Source organism: Tachyglossus aculeatus, chromosome 26 (assembly GCF_015852505.1).
Source record: "Tachyglossus aculeatus isolate mTacAcu1 chromosome 26, mTacAcu1.pri, whole genome shotgun sequence".
Classification (NCBI taxonomy): domain Eukaryota; kingdom Metazoa; phylum Chordata; class Mammalia; order Monotremata; family Tachyglossidae; genus Tachyglossus; species Tachyglossus aculeatus.
Genome location: NC_052091.1, coordinates 11,919,060 through 11,935,679, shown reverse-complemented (window position 1 = coordinate 11,935,679; position 16,620 = coordinate 11,919,060). Strand labels below are relative to the sequence as shown.

General features: G+C 43.5%; 1 protein-coding gene across 1 annotated transcript in view; it reads left to right on the top strand.

Moving 5' to 3' along the window:
- TBC1D2B (TBC1 domain family member 2B) overlaps positions 1-5,985 on the top strand; it is a 73,266-nt gene extending 67,281 nt beyond the window's left edge. The window contains exon 15 of the mRNA XM_038767001.1: positions 1,865-5,985. Within this exon, the coding sequence (XP_038622929.1) occupies positions 1,865-2,060 (196 nt within the window). The 3' untranslated portion in view covers positions 2,061-5,985. The remainder of the gene's footprint in view (positions 1-1,864) is intronic.
- Positions 5,986-16,620: the final 10,635 nt, after the last annotated feature.

The following is a 16,620-nucleotide window of genomic DNA, read 5'->3' as shown; positions in this document are numbered from 1 at the left end:
AAAATGCAACAATAAACAGACACATTCCCTGCCCACAATAAGCTTAGTTCATGGAACTGTAGTGAAAAAACCCCTGCCCGTTACTGTTTTAATAATGTGTTGGGACCCATTTTGGGGTATTCTGTATGTTTTATTGATAAACAACTCTTGAGAGATGTATATAAGATTGCATTATCTGTGGTTTTACAATTTCAGAATGTATGGATGGTGGGTGAGGTCCACCGCCTACAGGGCCACCTCAAAATAGGAGTTGAGGGCCTGGGATGAGAGCCTTTGTGGGGATTGGTCAAAGAGCATTAATCTTATCTTAAAACTCCTTCCCCAACCACCCCACCCACCCCCCGGAGAATGAGACCCAAGTCAGATCCCCTTGCACTCTCCTCCCTCTGCTCTCCATAGTTCAGTTTTCTGCTTTTGGGTGCAGAGACCAGAAGTAACCAGAGTTTTGGAAAGGCCAGGGAAGCAAAGGCAGTGTCAGTCTGGGCAGGTGGGGGATGTAGGGAGGGAGGGGAGAGCTTAAAGAGCACAGTGTGTACTCTTTAAAATTTTCCCGACAAACTTGACACGGTTATATTGGAGTAATGGTATTTATGAAGCGTTTACCGTGTGCAGGGCACTGTACTAAGTGCTGGGATAAATACGCAGTTGGGAATTTGACATGGTCCCTGTCCCTCAGGGGGAGGGTGCTGACAGTCTGTGATGCACATACACAAATATTCATTCATGTAGGCTTTCTGTAAAAGACCAATATCAGAGGCTTTAGATCTTCAGCTCCTTGTTGTAGTCCACTTTCTGACGTGGGTCCATCAGAAAGAGCGCTGCTTTGGGGAGTCAGGCAACCCATTACAGGAGTGCTAGCAGTGCTAAAGGTTTCTGGGCAAAGAATCACCTATGGCCATCGGTGAAGTGGACAGACCAAACCACTAACATTCTCGCCGGCTCTCAATCGTAAAATCTCTGAATTGAGGCTGATTTGCCACACTCAACAGGGACTCCATTCAGATCCTTGAGGGCAGAGATCAAGTCTTTTACTTCTGTTGTGCATTTCCGTGCCTTTGTACTATTTGCTCTGCACAGAGTGGGTGCTGAGTAGCTACTGATACAGGTAAAATTGACAGTATTTAATAGCTGTAATAAAAGAATTGGTAAAAACTGATTTGAAGGTTTAGTTAATCATTGGCAAAGTGGCAAAACTTAAAATAGCCCGTTGAATGGTGAGTGATGTGAAATAATCACAGGGAAGCAGCATGGGAAGAGCATGTGCCTGGGAGTCAGAGGACCTAAGTTCTAACCCTGGTTCTGCCAACTTCCTGATGTGTGAATTTGGACAAGTCACTTCACTTTTCTCTGTGCTTCAATTTCCTCAACTGTAAAATGGGGATTTAATACCTTTTCTCTTTCTTGCTTAGACTGTGAGCCCCATGTGGGACAGGGACTGTGTCCAACCTGATTAACTTGTATCTTTCCCAGCTCTTAGAGCAGTTTTTGTCACATATAAGAAGCACTTATCCAGTGCCAAATAAAAAAAAACAAAAAACTCCGCCCCTACCCCCAAGATTCCACATGAGACCTTGTGTGTGTGTATCTGTATCTATTTGTCCATATTGTCTGCTTTCCATAGTCTCAAGAACTGTTCCCTTGTGGTGGTTTTCTGGGGTTCCATAATGCCCGAGTTACGTTTGACTTGACTGCCTTGAATGCCTGTAAAATCAGTATCACTTCCAGTGGCTAATGTGTATCCAGGTTCCACACGCATGCTCCGACTTCTCAGATGTAGAAGACTGGACAGTGCTGAATTAAACTTTAATTTGTCTGCTTGGATCTCTGATGGAGGTCAGCCCCTGATTCACATTTGTTCTTCCAGGAAGTTGATCAACATTTCCTTTGGAGACCTGAATCCTTTCCCACTGCGTCAGATAAGGAACCGGAGAACCTACCACCTGGAAAAAGTGCGTCTTGAGCTCACGGAACTCGAAGCCATTCGGGAGGACTTTCTGCGAGAACGAGAGACCAACCCCGACAAGAGAGACCTCATCAGTGATGACGAAGAGGACAATTGAGAGAATTCACAGACTCTTTCTTTTTGTTTTCTTGGCACACTTATTTGTCCTGTTGTCACGACCAAAGCTTATCAAGGAGATTAAAGTCAAATATATTTCTATTTCTTTAAAAGCAGAATGTAATTGTGTGTGTGGCATTTGGAAATGTGCTGGACAGATTTCCAAAATAATTCAGCACTTTTAAATTTTCCTTTTCTCATTAGAGGTTACTCGATTCTGTTTACAGCTGAGCTCAGCCAATCTATTGTGGTTACCCTGTGGCTATGTGCATGAGCAGCGAAGTTTTAAAGCTGTTTTGATTGGTGAATCGGTCAGCGGTCTAGAGGGATTCTTTAAGACCCCAAGAGCATTTGTGCTTTAAGCAAAGTTAGAAACATCTCATCCTTGAAGAAAGGAAGTCACTGACTTTGCTTGTCATACCATATGCATTTTCAAAGTAACAACTTAAAAGTCATCTGGCACGGTGATGTAATTTCAGCATTTACATTAAGAAAAAAAAATCCAAGCACTGCTTCTCTGTGGTCAAGTGATCGTCTGGACCCAGCAGATGGTAAACTTGAAAATATTGGTCTCTAGAAAAACAAGCACTATATTATTCTATTTTTTCCCAAGCCCCATAATTAAAATTCAAACCCCTGCTCTTTGAACATTTTAAACACAAGTTGTTTATCTCATGTAGCCTCTTTCATGTACTGGAAAATTCCCCTGAAATTTCATTTATTAAAGTAATGTTTTGAGTGTTCTTTCACTAGAACACCCCCAAACATTAGACTTGCAAGTAACTTGCTGGGAAATCTGGAGGCTCCCTGGGGGAATCCCCATTATATGGAGCCCAAATTTCAGTTATTCTTTCAACATCAGGGAACACTTACAAGTCAAACAAATTCTTCATAAATAACTGGGTCGGGGATAGGCCCATGGATTATTGGCTTTCTGAGGTTGACAGTCTTAGGGTAAAATGAGGAATGAGATGGGGATTGGTACAGTAAGGATTGACTTTTCATTGATCAGATATGAAAAATTGGATTGAAACACTGTTCAAGAGCATTCTTCAAGTGATGTAGGGGCCAGGGGAGGGAGGTAGAGTTTGTAGTTGTGCTTTTGGCAGGTAAAGGACCTTGTACTGTCTGAGAACCGTTTGGTTAATGCAAGCTGTTCTTTTCAGGAGGTAGAACAGATTGAACCATTTGCCTTGCTGGGCAAATGGTGTGAAAGCACATTTCCTCATTGGCCACTGCTTTTAGCATGGCACTTTCCAGTTTCTACTTCCAGGCCATTTCATTCCTCAGGGACTATAGATTGGACATTCGCTATTTCCACCTCAGTCGCTATTTCACTTGTCAGAGAGGTTGCCACCACTAGGTTATACTAATGGGGTGAACAACTCTGCATTGGTTCCTGGTTAATTTTAGCATTTCCTCATGAAAATGTGGAAAATGTAGGTAAACCAAAAGGGAAGTCATAGATTGCTTGAGGGTCACATGTCGCTGACGTTAGGACAGTAGATGGGGGTCAACAGTTGTCAACTATGTGCTTTGTGAATTCAGGTTTCAGGGACAACATGCTAAGGGTCATAGAGGACATGGCTATGAAATTTCAATCCTGGTTGTTCAATCAAGATCAGAATGTGTCGGGAACCCCTATCTTTGAAGATTTCTTTTGTTTTGTAATAGAAAATGCACTTAAGTTGTTTTTGTGGTGTTATAGCTGTATGCTGCATTGTTTCTGCGAATTATTGTGATGCCAAATCAGACCACAGTCCGACTCTAATGGGTGTCCTGAGAGTATTCCTATCCAGTAGTCTAACTGGAGACAAATGTAATATTAAGTTGCAAGTCCTTAGATTATCCAGAAAAAAACCCAAAAGATAATGTGTATTTGCAGTGTCTACTAGACATTTAGAGACACTTGAAAAATGCAATTAGCAGAAGTATTATTGTTAACAAGCTTTTTTTAAAGTCTCCACCTTTAGCCATACTACAGTTAAATCAGTATTCAAAACAAATCGGATCAGATGTATTTTCCGCCACTTCTGATCTTAGGTTTCATTAATTCAGTTTATCACTAAGTTGAAGGAGCTGGTCTCTGTATCTTTAACCAGATCTATGATGCATTAGCCGTATTTTGTATCCAAGTGTTAAATTTATTCTGAATCAATTTTATAGTTTTCTTCTTAGGAGTAGCTAGATTTGAGATCGAACTTTTTGAAAATCTATAGTCGTCATGCTTTTACATGCCGAGTTTTTTTGTTTTTTTTTTTGTTTAGCCTTGCTATAATGAGCCTTCATCACAGCTGCAGTCCAAGACATCATAAACGCTTGAGAACCTACAGATAAATCAATCATCGTTTAACTCGAGAACGGCTTTTATGGAAGCCCCTCATATCTGGCAAATCAGTTACAATTTCAGTGAGCTTGGACCACCATGAGTCTCCTCATGTTGTCTGAGTTACATTGCAGGTGCTAGGCCAACTATGATTTTGAAGTTTCTGTGTTTCTATTGAGGGTTTCTTCATAAATACTGTATCGAAATGATAATGTTGGGTTAAACTCGTTACCTGTGTGTGTTTCAGGTCATCTTGATAGACCTGTGTGCTGGGGAGAAATTTTCCTAGCAACCATCTAAATAGAGGCGGGACAGAGTAGGAGGCACAGGAAATGAATTTGGGGTGTCCAAGCCTACCCCAATGGGCAGAAGTTTGTTTACTGAATCCCGCCAGGAAGGATCAGAGCAGAGCAGCTTGAGGGAGAAAGGCCACTAAGTGGCCCCTCTCTTCTTGGAGATAATAACCTCTCCGGTAAAAGTTTGCCCTGCAAGAAACTGGGAAAAAGCTCTCTTGAGAATAAGGAATCGGGTTAAGGAGCAGGAAGGACCTCCCCCTTTTTTAAGGTGGTAATTAAGCAGGATCACCACTAAATGATGGCAAGCACAAATGGAATGGGATCTGCAAGTGCTGGATTCTCTGGAGACCAAAAATGATTGCCCAGTGATGAACTTCCTAAGCAGTGAGGGAGAATTAACATTCACCACCACCGCTGCAATCAACAGGAGTTATCCGAGTACTTATATTGTCTTGGAAATTCTCCGTAATCCCTGGGCAGAAACGGCAAACCCTTAAATGTATGGGGTTTTTTTTTTAATGTATTATGCACCTGTTTCAAGTTTTTGTGTCACTACAGTTTGTGTTTGTATAGATTTTGATACAGATTTTTTAGGTAATGTATGTTTATATTCACAGTACTATTTCTTATGCATGGCCCCCATTGTGTATAATATTTATGTAAACCGAACCACTAAATTACTCTTCTCCCATTTTCTTGGTCACCATTCACTTTATGTATGCATGGATCCAATTACACCAGGTAACTCTCTGGGTTACTTGCAGCAAAGCTGACAGCTGTTAGTCTAGAGAGGAAGTTTTTAGCCAGGACAACTGGCTCCAGATATTAATATTAGCGCCTACTATACTGGAAGAACCAGTACTGTAAGCAAGCATAACATGTTAGTTTTCTTTTTATTAATGGTTTATGGTGTTGTATAATGTTCCATTTTAATACTTTTCTGTTCTTCGCATGTATCAAAACTTCTGTTTGTGGTTAAGGAGCAGAAAGGACAAAGGGCAGTGGCAAACAATGTGACTGAGAAATAACTTGATGGTGGTTTTGAAAAAGCAAAAAAAAAGAACCATAAACCATTTTCTGTTTATAGTCGGGCTTCGGCATTCCTTGGGCCATGTAGAAATGAATGTGAGTCCCTTCCAAGCCGCGTAAGTGAACACAGATGTTTTGAGTGAGTGAGGCTTTCCAAAAGGAGTGCCACAGATCGTGTTTTAAAGTCAAATCAAATTGGTTCATCTGCTAAGTGGAGTACTTTACAAGACTCTTTGGAATTGTAATATTGAAGAAAAAATAAAATATTAAATTGCTTAATGTTTGGATTCCTTCCTGCCCCTTGCATGCAATTAAAATCACAGCTGTGGGAATGTGAATTTGCCAGATACTTTACCCTTGCCACGTAAGCCAGACACCCCATATTCTCCTGGGCCTGAACTCTGAGATAAACTTCTGTATTTCTCACTCCATAAAGTACTTGACCCAAACATTATGCATCTAAATTTTGAAAGAAAAAGTCCAGGAACAATTTACTGAACTTGTCCAGAAGAAAATAGATCTTGGTGGTTAATATTTCCTAAACTTTTCACTTTAGGTAAGCTTGGTAATGTGGAATGGGCTGCCCCTGGGAACAGCGAGCAGGTGAAGAGGGCAGAAGAGAGAGGGAGAAGGAAGGTAAGCTCATTGTGAGCAGGGAGTGTGTCTGTTTATTGTTATATTGTACTCTCCCAAGCACTTAGTACTGTGCTCTGCCCACAGTTAAGTACTCGGTAAGTACAATTGAATGAATGAATGGGTCAGGGAATAATTGGGAGGAAGGAGGAGAGGGATGCCGGGGAAGGGACTAGCCCGTGAGGTCCTTATGGGGAGGGTACTTGTCTACCATCACTGTTGTACTCTGCCAAGTGCTTAATACAGTGCTCTTCACACAGTAAGCACTTAATAAATACCACTGATTGAGTCAAGGGGCCTGATGAAGTGGGGTGGTCAAGTAAACACCAAGGACACAGAGACTAAAGAAAGCCAAATGGAGGAATACATTCCCAAAGCAGTGGAGTGCCACCCACTTCACCTAGCCCTGGGGTCAGGGTGGAGTAAGAAGTGTATGGGAGAGACTTGGTTTTTTTTGGCGTGGAAAGTGAAATAAAACAGTCAATCACCTTGCCCCCCTCCTAGTTTACCTTAATGCTCTCCCACTACAACCCAGCTCACACACTCTGCTCCTCTAATACTAACCTCCTCACTGTACCCTGATCTCATCTGTCTTGCCACTGACCTCTCGCCCACATCCTGCCTCTGTCTTGGAATGCCCTCCCTCTTCACATCTTACAGATGATCATTCTCCCCACCTTCAAAGACTTACTGAAGGTACATCTCTTCCAAGAGGCCTTCTCTGACTAAAGCTTCACTTCCTCTTCTCACACTCCCTTCTGCATCATTTGCTCCCTTTTTTCACCCCTCCCTCAGCCCTACAGCATTTAAGTAGAATCTGTAATTTATATAAATGTCTGTCTCACCCTCTAGATTGTGAGCTTTGTGGGTAGACATGTCTCTGTTATATTAATAATAATAATAATAATTGTGGTATTTGTTAACCGCTCACTATGTGCCAGGCACCATACTAAGCACTGGGGTCAATATAAGAAAATCGACTTGGACATAGTCCCTGTCCCATGTGAGACCCTCCATCTCCCAAGCGCTTAGTACAGTGCTCTGCACACAGTAATTGCTCAATAAATACAGTTGACTGCTCGGGACAGTGGAAGAGGGGGGAAAATCTATTTAATTTCTCCTCAAAGACTTTCAACTTACGTATTTCCTGTTCATTTCCTAAGGAACACCACTACTGTCTCGGAAGAGTCTGGGCTCCTGCCCCACCAAGCTGCAAGCTTGATATAACCAAGGATGAAGAGAGAAGGTGGACGGCTCCCTGCCAGCATTCACACTGAGGCAGAGTATTTACTACTAACCCAAAGGTATTTTGGGGACAGCCTGGAGTTTTATGTTTTTAAAATAAACCTTATAGGCTGATAAATATGGCATTTCCCAGGACCATTAGAGGTATCAAGCAGTCATTTTATTCAATCTCTCACTTTGTGCTCATCCATCAGTCAGTACCATTTTTGAGCCCTTACTTGGTACTAAGCCCTCAGGAGAGTTCAGCAGAATTTGTAAACCCAGTTCTACCCTTGAAGAGCTTACAGTTTAGCAAGAGATACAGGCACTAAAATAAATTACAAGTAGAAGAAAGCAGTAGTGTGTCAGTCTATGCACATATGTACAGTGGGGCTGGGAGGGGGGTGGCATCCAGGACTCAGATGATGCAGAAGTGTCAAAGTCACGGTTTGAAGGGGGAAAAGGGTGGGGAAATGGAAAGGCTACATGGAGGATTTGGGATTTCAAAAGGGCTTTGAAGATGGGAAGAGTGGTGGTCTGCCAGATAGAGGGATTTCCTGGCAGAAGGGAGCAAGTGAGCAAGAAGTTGGTGCACGGTGAGTAGGTTGGCCTGAGAGGAGCAGAGTGTGTGAACTGAGGTGAATGGGAGAGGAATGAGAATCAGTAAGGAGAAGAAGCTGATTGAAGGTCTTGAAGCTAAGAGCCAAAAAGTTATGTTGTTTTTTTTTATTCTACCTTGGTTTGTAACAATTTTTTGCCCTTCAAAACCTTTCAAATGTTAGTTTAAGCTCAGTTTTCCAGTTACTGAATGTAAAGTCTGTGGAAAAATTAAGGATTACAAGGAGAAAATGATCCTGATGTATTTTCTGGCTGCCTTAATGTGATTTAACAAGGATTAATGAGCCCATACTGACCCCATTACAGACACCTGACTTGAAGAATCTTTGAATGGCCTAAATTTGAGACCAGAATGAGGCCTAGTGATACCTATGGGCCCATACTAATCTTAGTATGGCTCTACTAGCACTGCATTGATGTCATTTCACCTCAAGGATGCTTAAGAAGCAGCAGGAGAAGCAGCCTGGCTCAGTGGAAAGAGCCCGGGCTTGGGAGTCAGAGGTCATGGGTTCTAATTCCGGCTCTGCCACTTAGCTGTGTGACTTTGGGCAAGTCACTTCATTTCTCTGTGCCTCAGTTACCTCATCTGTAAAATGGGGGTGAAGACTGGGTTCTTGATTAGAAGAAGGGTTAATATAGTCGTGGGAGTCAGGAGTTATTGTGGAGTGTAGCAAGCATTAGCAAAATTTATCCAACCTGAATGGATCTTAAGATGAGATTTAATGTAGCATGAAGCTTAAAGTGAAGTCAGTGAAGCCTAAAGAATAAGGCCAGGTATCTGGGCTGGGAAGGACCATGAACCCCAGAAGGGATAAAGGGGATTGAGGAAAACTGACAAAGACCACTGGACATTATTGAGGCCTAATGCATTATACCTCTAAATAACAATGCCTTGCTGAAACTTAACTGGGCTTAATGGGGTGTAGCAGGTATTAATGAGACTTAACGGTTAATAGACTTAAAGCTTAATGAGCATTAAAATCACAGGTACACTTAATGAGGCTTATCAAGTGATAATCAATTTAATGAGTTGGTGTTTTAATGAAGTTGTGCATATTAAAGAGGTTTAATCTCTAATGAGGCTTGAGGGTAGTTAGTGAAATGCATCAGAATTTAACATTTTACTAGGGCTGTAAGAGGATGAATAGGACAAGGAAAGCTAACCAGCCTGAATATGGTTAACCAGCACTAATAGGGCTTAAGCTGGTTCTTAATGTACTGTAAATGTGGGTTAGGAGGATTAATGATGCCTAATAAAATTCATGAGGCTGGGTCCAGTCGATAAGACTGGGAGGTTAAACTGTGTAAAGTCGTGTCATGCCATTGAGGCATCTCCGACCCATAGCGACTCCATGGACACATCTCTCCCAGAACGCCCCACCTCCAACTGCAGTTGCTCTGGTGGTGGATCCATAGAGGTTTCTTGGTAAAAATAAGGAAGTGGCTCACTATTGCCTCTTTCCGCACAGTAAACTTGAGTCTCTGCCCTCTTCTTTCTCCTATGATGCTGCTGCCCAGCACTAGCAAGTTTTGACTTGAGGCAGATGGCTTTCCACTCACTAGCCACTGGCCAAGCTAGAAATGGAATGGGTCTGCCTCTGCTTGACTCTCCCTCCTGTAGCCGAGACTGGAAATAATAGAGTACTGGAAATAATAATGATGGCATTTGTTAAGTGCTTACTATGTGCAAAGCACTGTTCTAAGCGCTGGGGAGGTTATAAGGTGATCAGGATGTCCCACGTGGGGCTCACAGTCTTAATCCCGATTTTACAGATGAGGGAACTGAGGCACAGAGAAGTTAAGTGACTTGCCCAAAGTCACACAGCTGACAAGTGGCGAAACTGGGATTTGAACCCATGACCTCTGACTCCAAAGCCCGTGCTCTTTCCACTGAGCCACGCTACTTCTCAAGAAGCTTAGTCTCAAGGGTAGATGAAGGTCCTTTTGTATTTTTTGACCTTCCTTTCTTCCTTTAAATTTGTTAACACGCATTACACTGTTTAACCTCCCAGTCTTATCAACTGGGCCCAGCCTCAAGAGTTTTATTAGGCATAATTAATCCTGCTAACCCAAATTGCAAATTCGAGTGCAACTGCCACACAGAAGGGAATGGGAGGAGAAATGAAGGCTTAGTCGGGGGAGACCTCATTCATTCATTCATTCAATCGTATTTATTGAGCGCTTAGTGTGTGCAGAGCACTGCACTAAGCGCTTGGGAAGTACAAGTTGGCAACATATAGAGACGGTCCCTACCCAACAGTGGGCTCACAGTCTAGAAGGGGGGAGACAGAGAAGAAAACAAAACATATTAACAACATAAAATAAATAGAATAGATATGTACAAGTAAAATGAGTAATAAATTCATACAAACATATACATATATACAGGTGCTGTGGGGAGGGGATGGAGAGGAGGGGAAGAGGAAGGAGGGGGCTCAGTCTGGGAAGGCCTCCTGGAGGAGGTGAACTCTAGGCCTTTTCCCCACTCTTCAATTTTTCCATTCAGAGTCTTCATGGAGGAGGTGTGCTTTTCATAAGGCTTCGAAGGTGGGTGTGAGGGTCGGCTCTGAAGGGGAAGGAGTCCCAGGCCAGAAGCAGGATGTGGGCCAGGGATTGGTGGTGAGATAGACAAGATAGAGGTACAGTGAGTAGATTGGCATTAGAGGAGTGAAGTGTGCAGGCTCGGTTGAGTAAGAAATCAGTAGGAATGATCAATAGGAAATAAGTAGGAATATAGTAAGAATGAGGAGTGGAGAGACTCAAAGACTGGTAAATCAAAAATAAGTTGCAGGAAGAATGTTAGGTTGGGAAGAGAGAAGCTCAAACTGGAGGGTAGCAGGTGAAGAGTGGACAGGTAAGGAGGACTCATCTAGTGGAGGGCTATGAAGCAGCATGGCGTAGCTACTAGAGCACGGCCCTGGGAGTCAGAAGGTCATGGGTTTTAATTCCGGCTCCGCCACTTGACTGCTTTGTTACCTTGGGCAAGACACTTCATTTGAGAAGCAGCGTGGCTCAGTGGCAAGAGCCCGGGCTTGAGAGTCAGAGGCCGTGGGTTCTAATTCTGACTTCGCCCCTTGTCAGCTGTGTGGCTTTGGGCAAGTCACTTCACTTCTCTGTGCCTCAGTTACCTCATCTGTAAAATGGGGATGAAGCCTGTGAGCCCCATGTGGGACAACATGATTGCCTACCCCAGCGCTTAGAACAGTGCTTGGCACCTAGTAAGCACTTAACAATACCAACATTATTATTATTATTCTCTGGGCCTCAGTTACCTCGGACTGGGAGCCCCATGGGGGATATGGGGGACAGGGACTGTGTCCAACCTGATAAACTTGCATCTGCCCCTGCGCTTAGTACAGTCCCTGGCACATAGCACTTAGCAAATACAATTATTATTATTATTGTTATTATGAAGTGAATGGTCAGAGGCTTTTGTTTGATGATTATTCGCCTGTCTGGCCACCAGGTGGCAGCAAAAAACCTTGGGCAAGAAGCGTCCAATTCAGCTAGAAAAGTAACAAAAGCCAGTGATAAAAAGCGAAATGAGACACTTCTTATGTCTCTTTGTCACAAAGCGGCCTAGCAAATCAGACCACAGCCTCCGGTCAGAGCCAGAGCGCTTCCCAGACCCCAGTTTGCCTTTGTCCTACCTGCCCTGCTTCTGCCTACCCTTTCAATCAACCCTTGGGGTTTATTCAGCGCCTCTTGAGTGCTAAACACTGTGCAAACCCTTATTAGAGTACAGTAGCAGTAGTAAGATGAATGTTGGCCTCTCTTCAAGCACCTCACAGCGGGAGGCAGACAAAAATTATTTACAGAGTGCAACTTGCAGGAAGAATAAGGACAAAGCAGGAAGAGTAGAAGTTCATCAGTATCTGTCCAATCAATGCTTCTTCAAGACTGAGCAGTCCAATCTAATAATAGCTACCGCTGGGAAAATCATTTCCTCTTTTGGGAAATCATGTAGGAATGATTTGTAGGCTAAATTGATTTTCCTCCATTTGCCATGAAGCAGGAAGACATAATCCCAAATAGTCATTTGTTTCCCACCCCCAACACACGCTTATTTTAACTTAGATATCATCTGAGACTTGAAAGATAATGCATTGATGTTATATCTGTCGGGTTTTCTGATTGCTGTTGTGACAGCAAATGGATTTCTCTTAATTAGGTAAAGCAAGGAGCCAAATTTGTTTTCCATTGTTCTACACCAGGCACAGGGTTTGGGGTTTTTTTGACTATTAAGTTGCTGCCTCCAGCCTACTTTTTCAGCAGCATTCAACAATAATAAACTGCTTGTAATGCACTCTCTCCCAAACTCTAGATATTTGTCAGGATCAAAGTCTTTGAGGATGGCTTAGACTTATGGTATTACCTAACATAATAATTGTGATGGTATTTGTTAAGCGCTTACTATGTGCCAAGCACTGTTCTAAGCACTGGGGTAGATACAAGGTGATCAGGTTGTCCCATGTGGGGCTCACAGCCTTAATCCCCATTTTACAGATGAGGTAACTGAGGCACAGAGAAATGAAGTGACTTTGCCCAAAATCACATGGTGGACAAGCGGTGGAGCTGGGATTAGAACCCACGACCTCTGACTCCCAAGTCTGTGTTCTTTCCACTAAGCCATGCTGCTTCTCAGAGAACAGAGAAGCAGCATAACAGAGAACCAGAATGGCATAGTGGTTAGAGCATCTACCTAGGAGTTAGAAGGTCATGGGTTCTAATACTGGCTCTGCCACTTATCTGCTGTGTGGTCTTGGGCAAGTCACTTCACTTCTCTGGGCCTCGGTTACCTCATCTGTAAAACGGGGATAGAGACTGGGAGCCCCATGTGGGACCGGGACTGTGTCCAACCTGGTTTGCTTGTATCCACCCCAGCACTTAGTTCAGTGCCTGGCACAAAGTAAGGGCTTAATAAATACCACTATTCTGTGCCTCAGTTCCTTCAGTGTCCCCACTGGGAAGGGAACTGTGTCTGACCTGATTGATTTGTGTCTACCCCAGTGCTAAGAACAATTAGTAAATGTGTAACAAGTGTATAAGACTCAGCAGATGCTCAGTAAATAGCATTATTACTACTTGAGCATTTTTCTGTTCAGATGGCTGACTTGAGTGATCAGATTTTAAAACCAGGAAAGGGAGGCGAGGCTTTTCTGAAGGGAGACAGGATTAAGACTTTTAGATGTTGTTCATCTTAGTCTTAGAATGGATGGGGGTGTCGAGAGGAGAGGGGTTGAAGGGGGCTGACCTTGAAAGGAATCCAGCTCAGAGACAAGTTGCAACTATTATTAATATTTACTTTCCTGAGGCAGATTCCTGTAATGGCACTCACCGCTTCAGCAAGAATCCTTTGGACCATCTCAGCAAACACTATCCCCTTTGAGAATTGCCTTAGAATCCCCCACCCAGGTTTGCACAGGTGGCTTAAGTTTGAACTCAGAGGAAATGGCAGAAGTAAAGGACTCTTCTACAATTGCTCTATTGAGGAGAATTTGTGCTTTTTGCACACCTGTACTCCAAAGATTAATTCACATAGCTCCCAATAGTCCCATGGCTAGAAAGCATACTGACATCAGTGTGACAGGAAAACAACATAATTCATGGGATCATCTGATTTAAAACACAGATTTTCTGGGGTGGGAGGTGGGGAGGAGGGGCAACATACTTTTACTTTACTAAGTAGTTGTCCCACAGTTGAAATTCCAAGTGAGTGCTAGTTTCCAGGGCATTTCCTAAAGCTTCTTTTAAATGCAGTCCTTGCCATCACAGAGCTTACAGTCTGTTAGGGGAACATATGAGAGAGTTCACAAATTTACTTGTAAAATATGTTGTCCCTTTTACTTCAAATAGAGAAGTAAAAATGACAATTTACTTTGTAAGTAAATTTGTGAAGTGTCCCAAATTTTTACTCGGTATGCCTGAAACTGAACTTCACATCCTTTTATAAATCTACTCCTCCCCCTTACTTTCTTACGTCTAGCAATAACATCGCCTCCTTCCCTGTCCCAGAATCCTGTGATATTAGTTTCATCCCAAATTCACGTTCTAAGAAGCAGCTTGGCCTAGTGGATAGAGCACGGGCCTGGGAGTCAGAAGGTCCTGGGTTCTAATCCTGGCTCCATCACTTGTCTGCTGTGTGACCCTGGACAAGTCATTTAGCCTCTCTGTGCCTTAGTTACTTCATCAGAAAAACTCTGGATTAAGATTGTGAGCCCCATGTGGGACATGGACTGTGTTCAACCTGATTAGTTTATATCTACCTCAGCACTTAGATTGTATTTATTGAGTGCTTACTGTGTCCAGAGCACTGTACTAAGCGCTTGGGAGAGTACAATATAACAAACACATTCCCTGCCCACATTACGCTTACAATCTAGACAGGGAGACAGACATAAATAAATAAAATTACAGATACATACGTAAGTGCTGTGGGGCTGGGAGGGTACCAGTCAGGGTAACGCAGAAGGGAGTGGGAGACGAGGAAAAGAGGACTTAGGGGAGGCCTATTGGAGGAGTTGTGTCTTCAGTGAGGTTTTGAAGGCGGGGAGAGTAATTGTCTGTCTAATCTAAGGAGTGAAGGTATAGCGGGCCAGAGGGAGAACGTGGGTACGAAGTTGGCAGCAAGATAGGTGAGAGAGATACAGTGAGGAGATTAGCATTAGAGGAGCGAAGTGTGCAGGCTGGGTTGTAGTAGTGAAGTGAGATGGGAGAGGGCAAGGTGATTGAGTTCCTTAAAGCCAATGACAAGGAGTTTCTGTCCATTCAGTCATATTTATTGAGTGCTTACTGTGTGCAGAGCACTGTACTAAGCAGTTGGGGGAGGACAATACAGCAATAAACAGACACATTCCCTGCCCACAGCAAGCTTACCATCTTGAAGGAGGGAGACAGATATTAATAAAAAATAAATAAATTACAGATATGAACATAAATTCTGTGGGACTGGCAGGTCGGGAGGGGAAGATCAAAGGGAGCAAGTCAGGGTAACAAAGAAGGGAGTGGGAGAAGAGGAAAGCTGGGGGTGAGGGGTGGGGTTAGTCTGGGAAGGGCTCCTGGAGGAGATGTGCCTTCAATAAGACTTTGCTGGGGACAAGAATAATTGTCTGTTGGATTTGAGGAGGGACTTTTTTAAATTAAAAAAAAACACACACTGCAATGGAGATATTTTTCAGACACAGAGTCTGGCCAATCACAAATGGTGAGATTGATGGCTTTTTTTTTTCTTGCATGGGAAGATGGGCATGGGAGGAAACAGTGTAGACAGAGGCACCTCCTAAGGTGTTTTCTGGAATCCTTTCAGTTTGATCTTGTCAATCTGGGTCACCATCCACGACTGGAGCAGGAGCTGGCTGCTGGACCTCGAACTTGCCCTTGGTGTCAGGCTTCTATTCATGGGTTTCTGAGTTGCCTTGGGTGAGAGTGGATTCCAGTGTAATCAATCAATGGTATTTATTGAGTGCTTACTGTGTACCAAGCACTTTACCAAACGCTTGGGAGAGCATAGTGTCATAGAACCGGTAAACAAAGTAACTGCCCACAAGAAGTTTGTAGTCTAGAGCAGGAGGCAGACATTAAAATAAGTTACAGATGGGGGAAGTGGAGTGCAAGATTATGTACCTAAGCGCTGCGTAGCTGAGGGTAGGGTTGATTTCTAGCATTTCACGGGTACTGATTAGAGTACTCTAGAGTACCTCTAGAGTACTGATTAGAGATGTCTGCCTCTCCCTCTTCCAGCTTCTACCCCTCCCACCTTTTCTGCCCTTCTCGCCTTTTCTGCCTCTCTCCCCGCTTCTCCCCCTCCTACCTTTTCTGCCTCTCCACCTGCTTCTGCCCCTCTCCCCCTCTGTCTCCCTCCTCTCGCTCTCTCTCCCTCCCTCTCCCTCTCTCTCTCTCTCTCTCTCTCTCTCTCTCTCCCCCCCCCCCCTCCTCTCTCCCTCTCCCTTACCTATCCCTATCCTATGGCTGCCACTTAAGGTTCAGGTATACTTAGTCAAAGCATTCCGTATGATGTCATTATATTGTACTGTGTGGGTGAAACACATCTGAGGTTATATGTGTCTCAGGACCTGAAATCTGCAAGAGCCGTCTTTGGTCAACTGCCAGTAGATGGTCCAGTGAATGAGGGCTAGTGGGCTTGGATAGATTTTAAATAGGAGGTTCAGGATGTGGTGGCTCAATGTGGGGAGAATGAGGAGGGACACAAATGGGTTAGGCTGGGTGTCTAGTTAAAGCCCAGTGCAGCTTCTGTCCTTCCCTACCTTATTTCCTCCTCTCCCTTCTTCAAATGACTGCCTTTCCACTTCCCCGGAAGGGAGCCAGAGGAGCTAGTATAATTTGTGTTTCATTTTTAAGCAAATACAGTTTTTTCCTTAGCAATAAATGGTATGGAAAATGAGATGACTAGGAGGTGATCTTCTTTAACTTTTGGG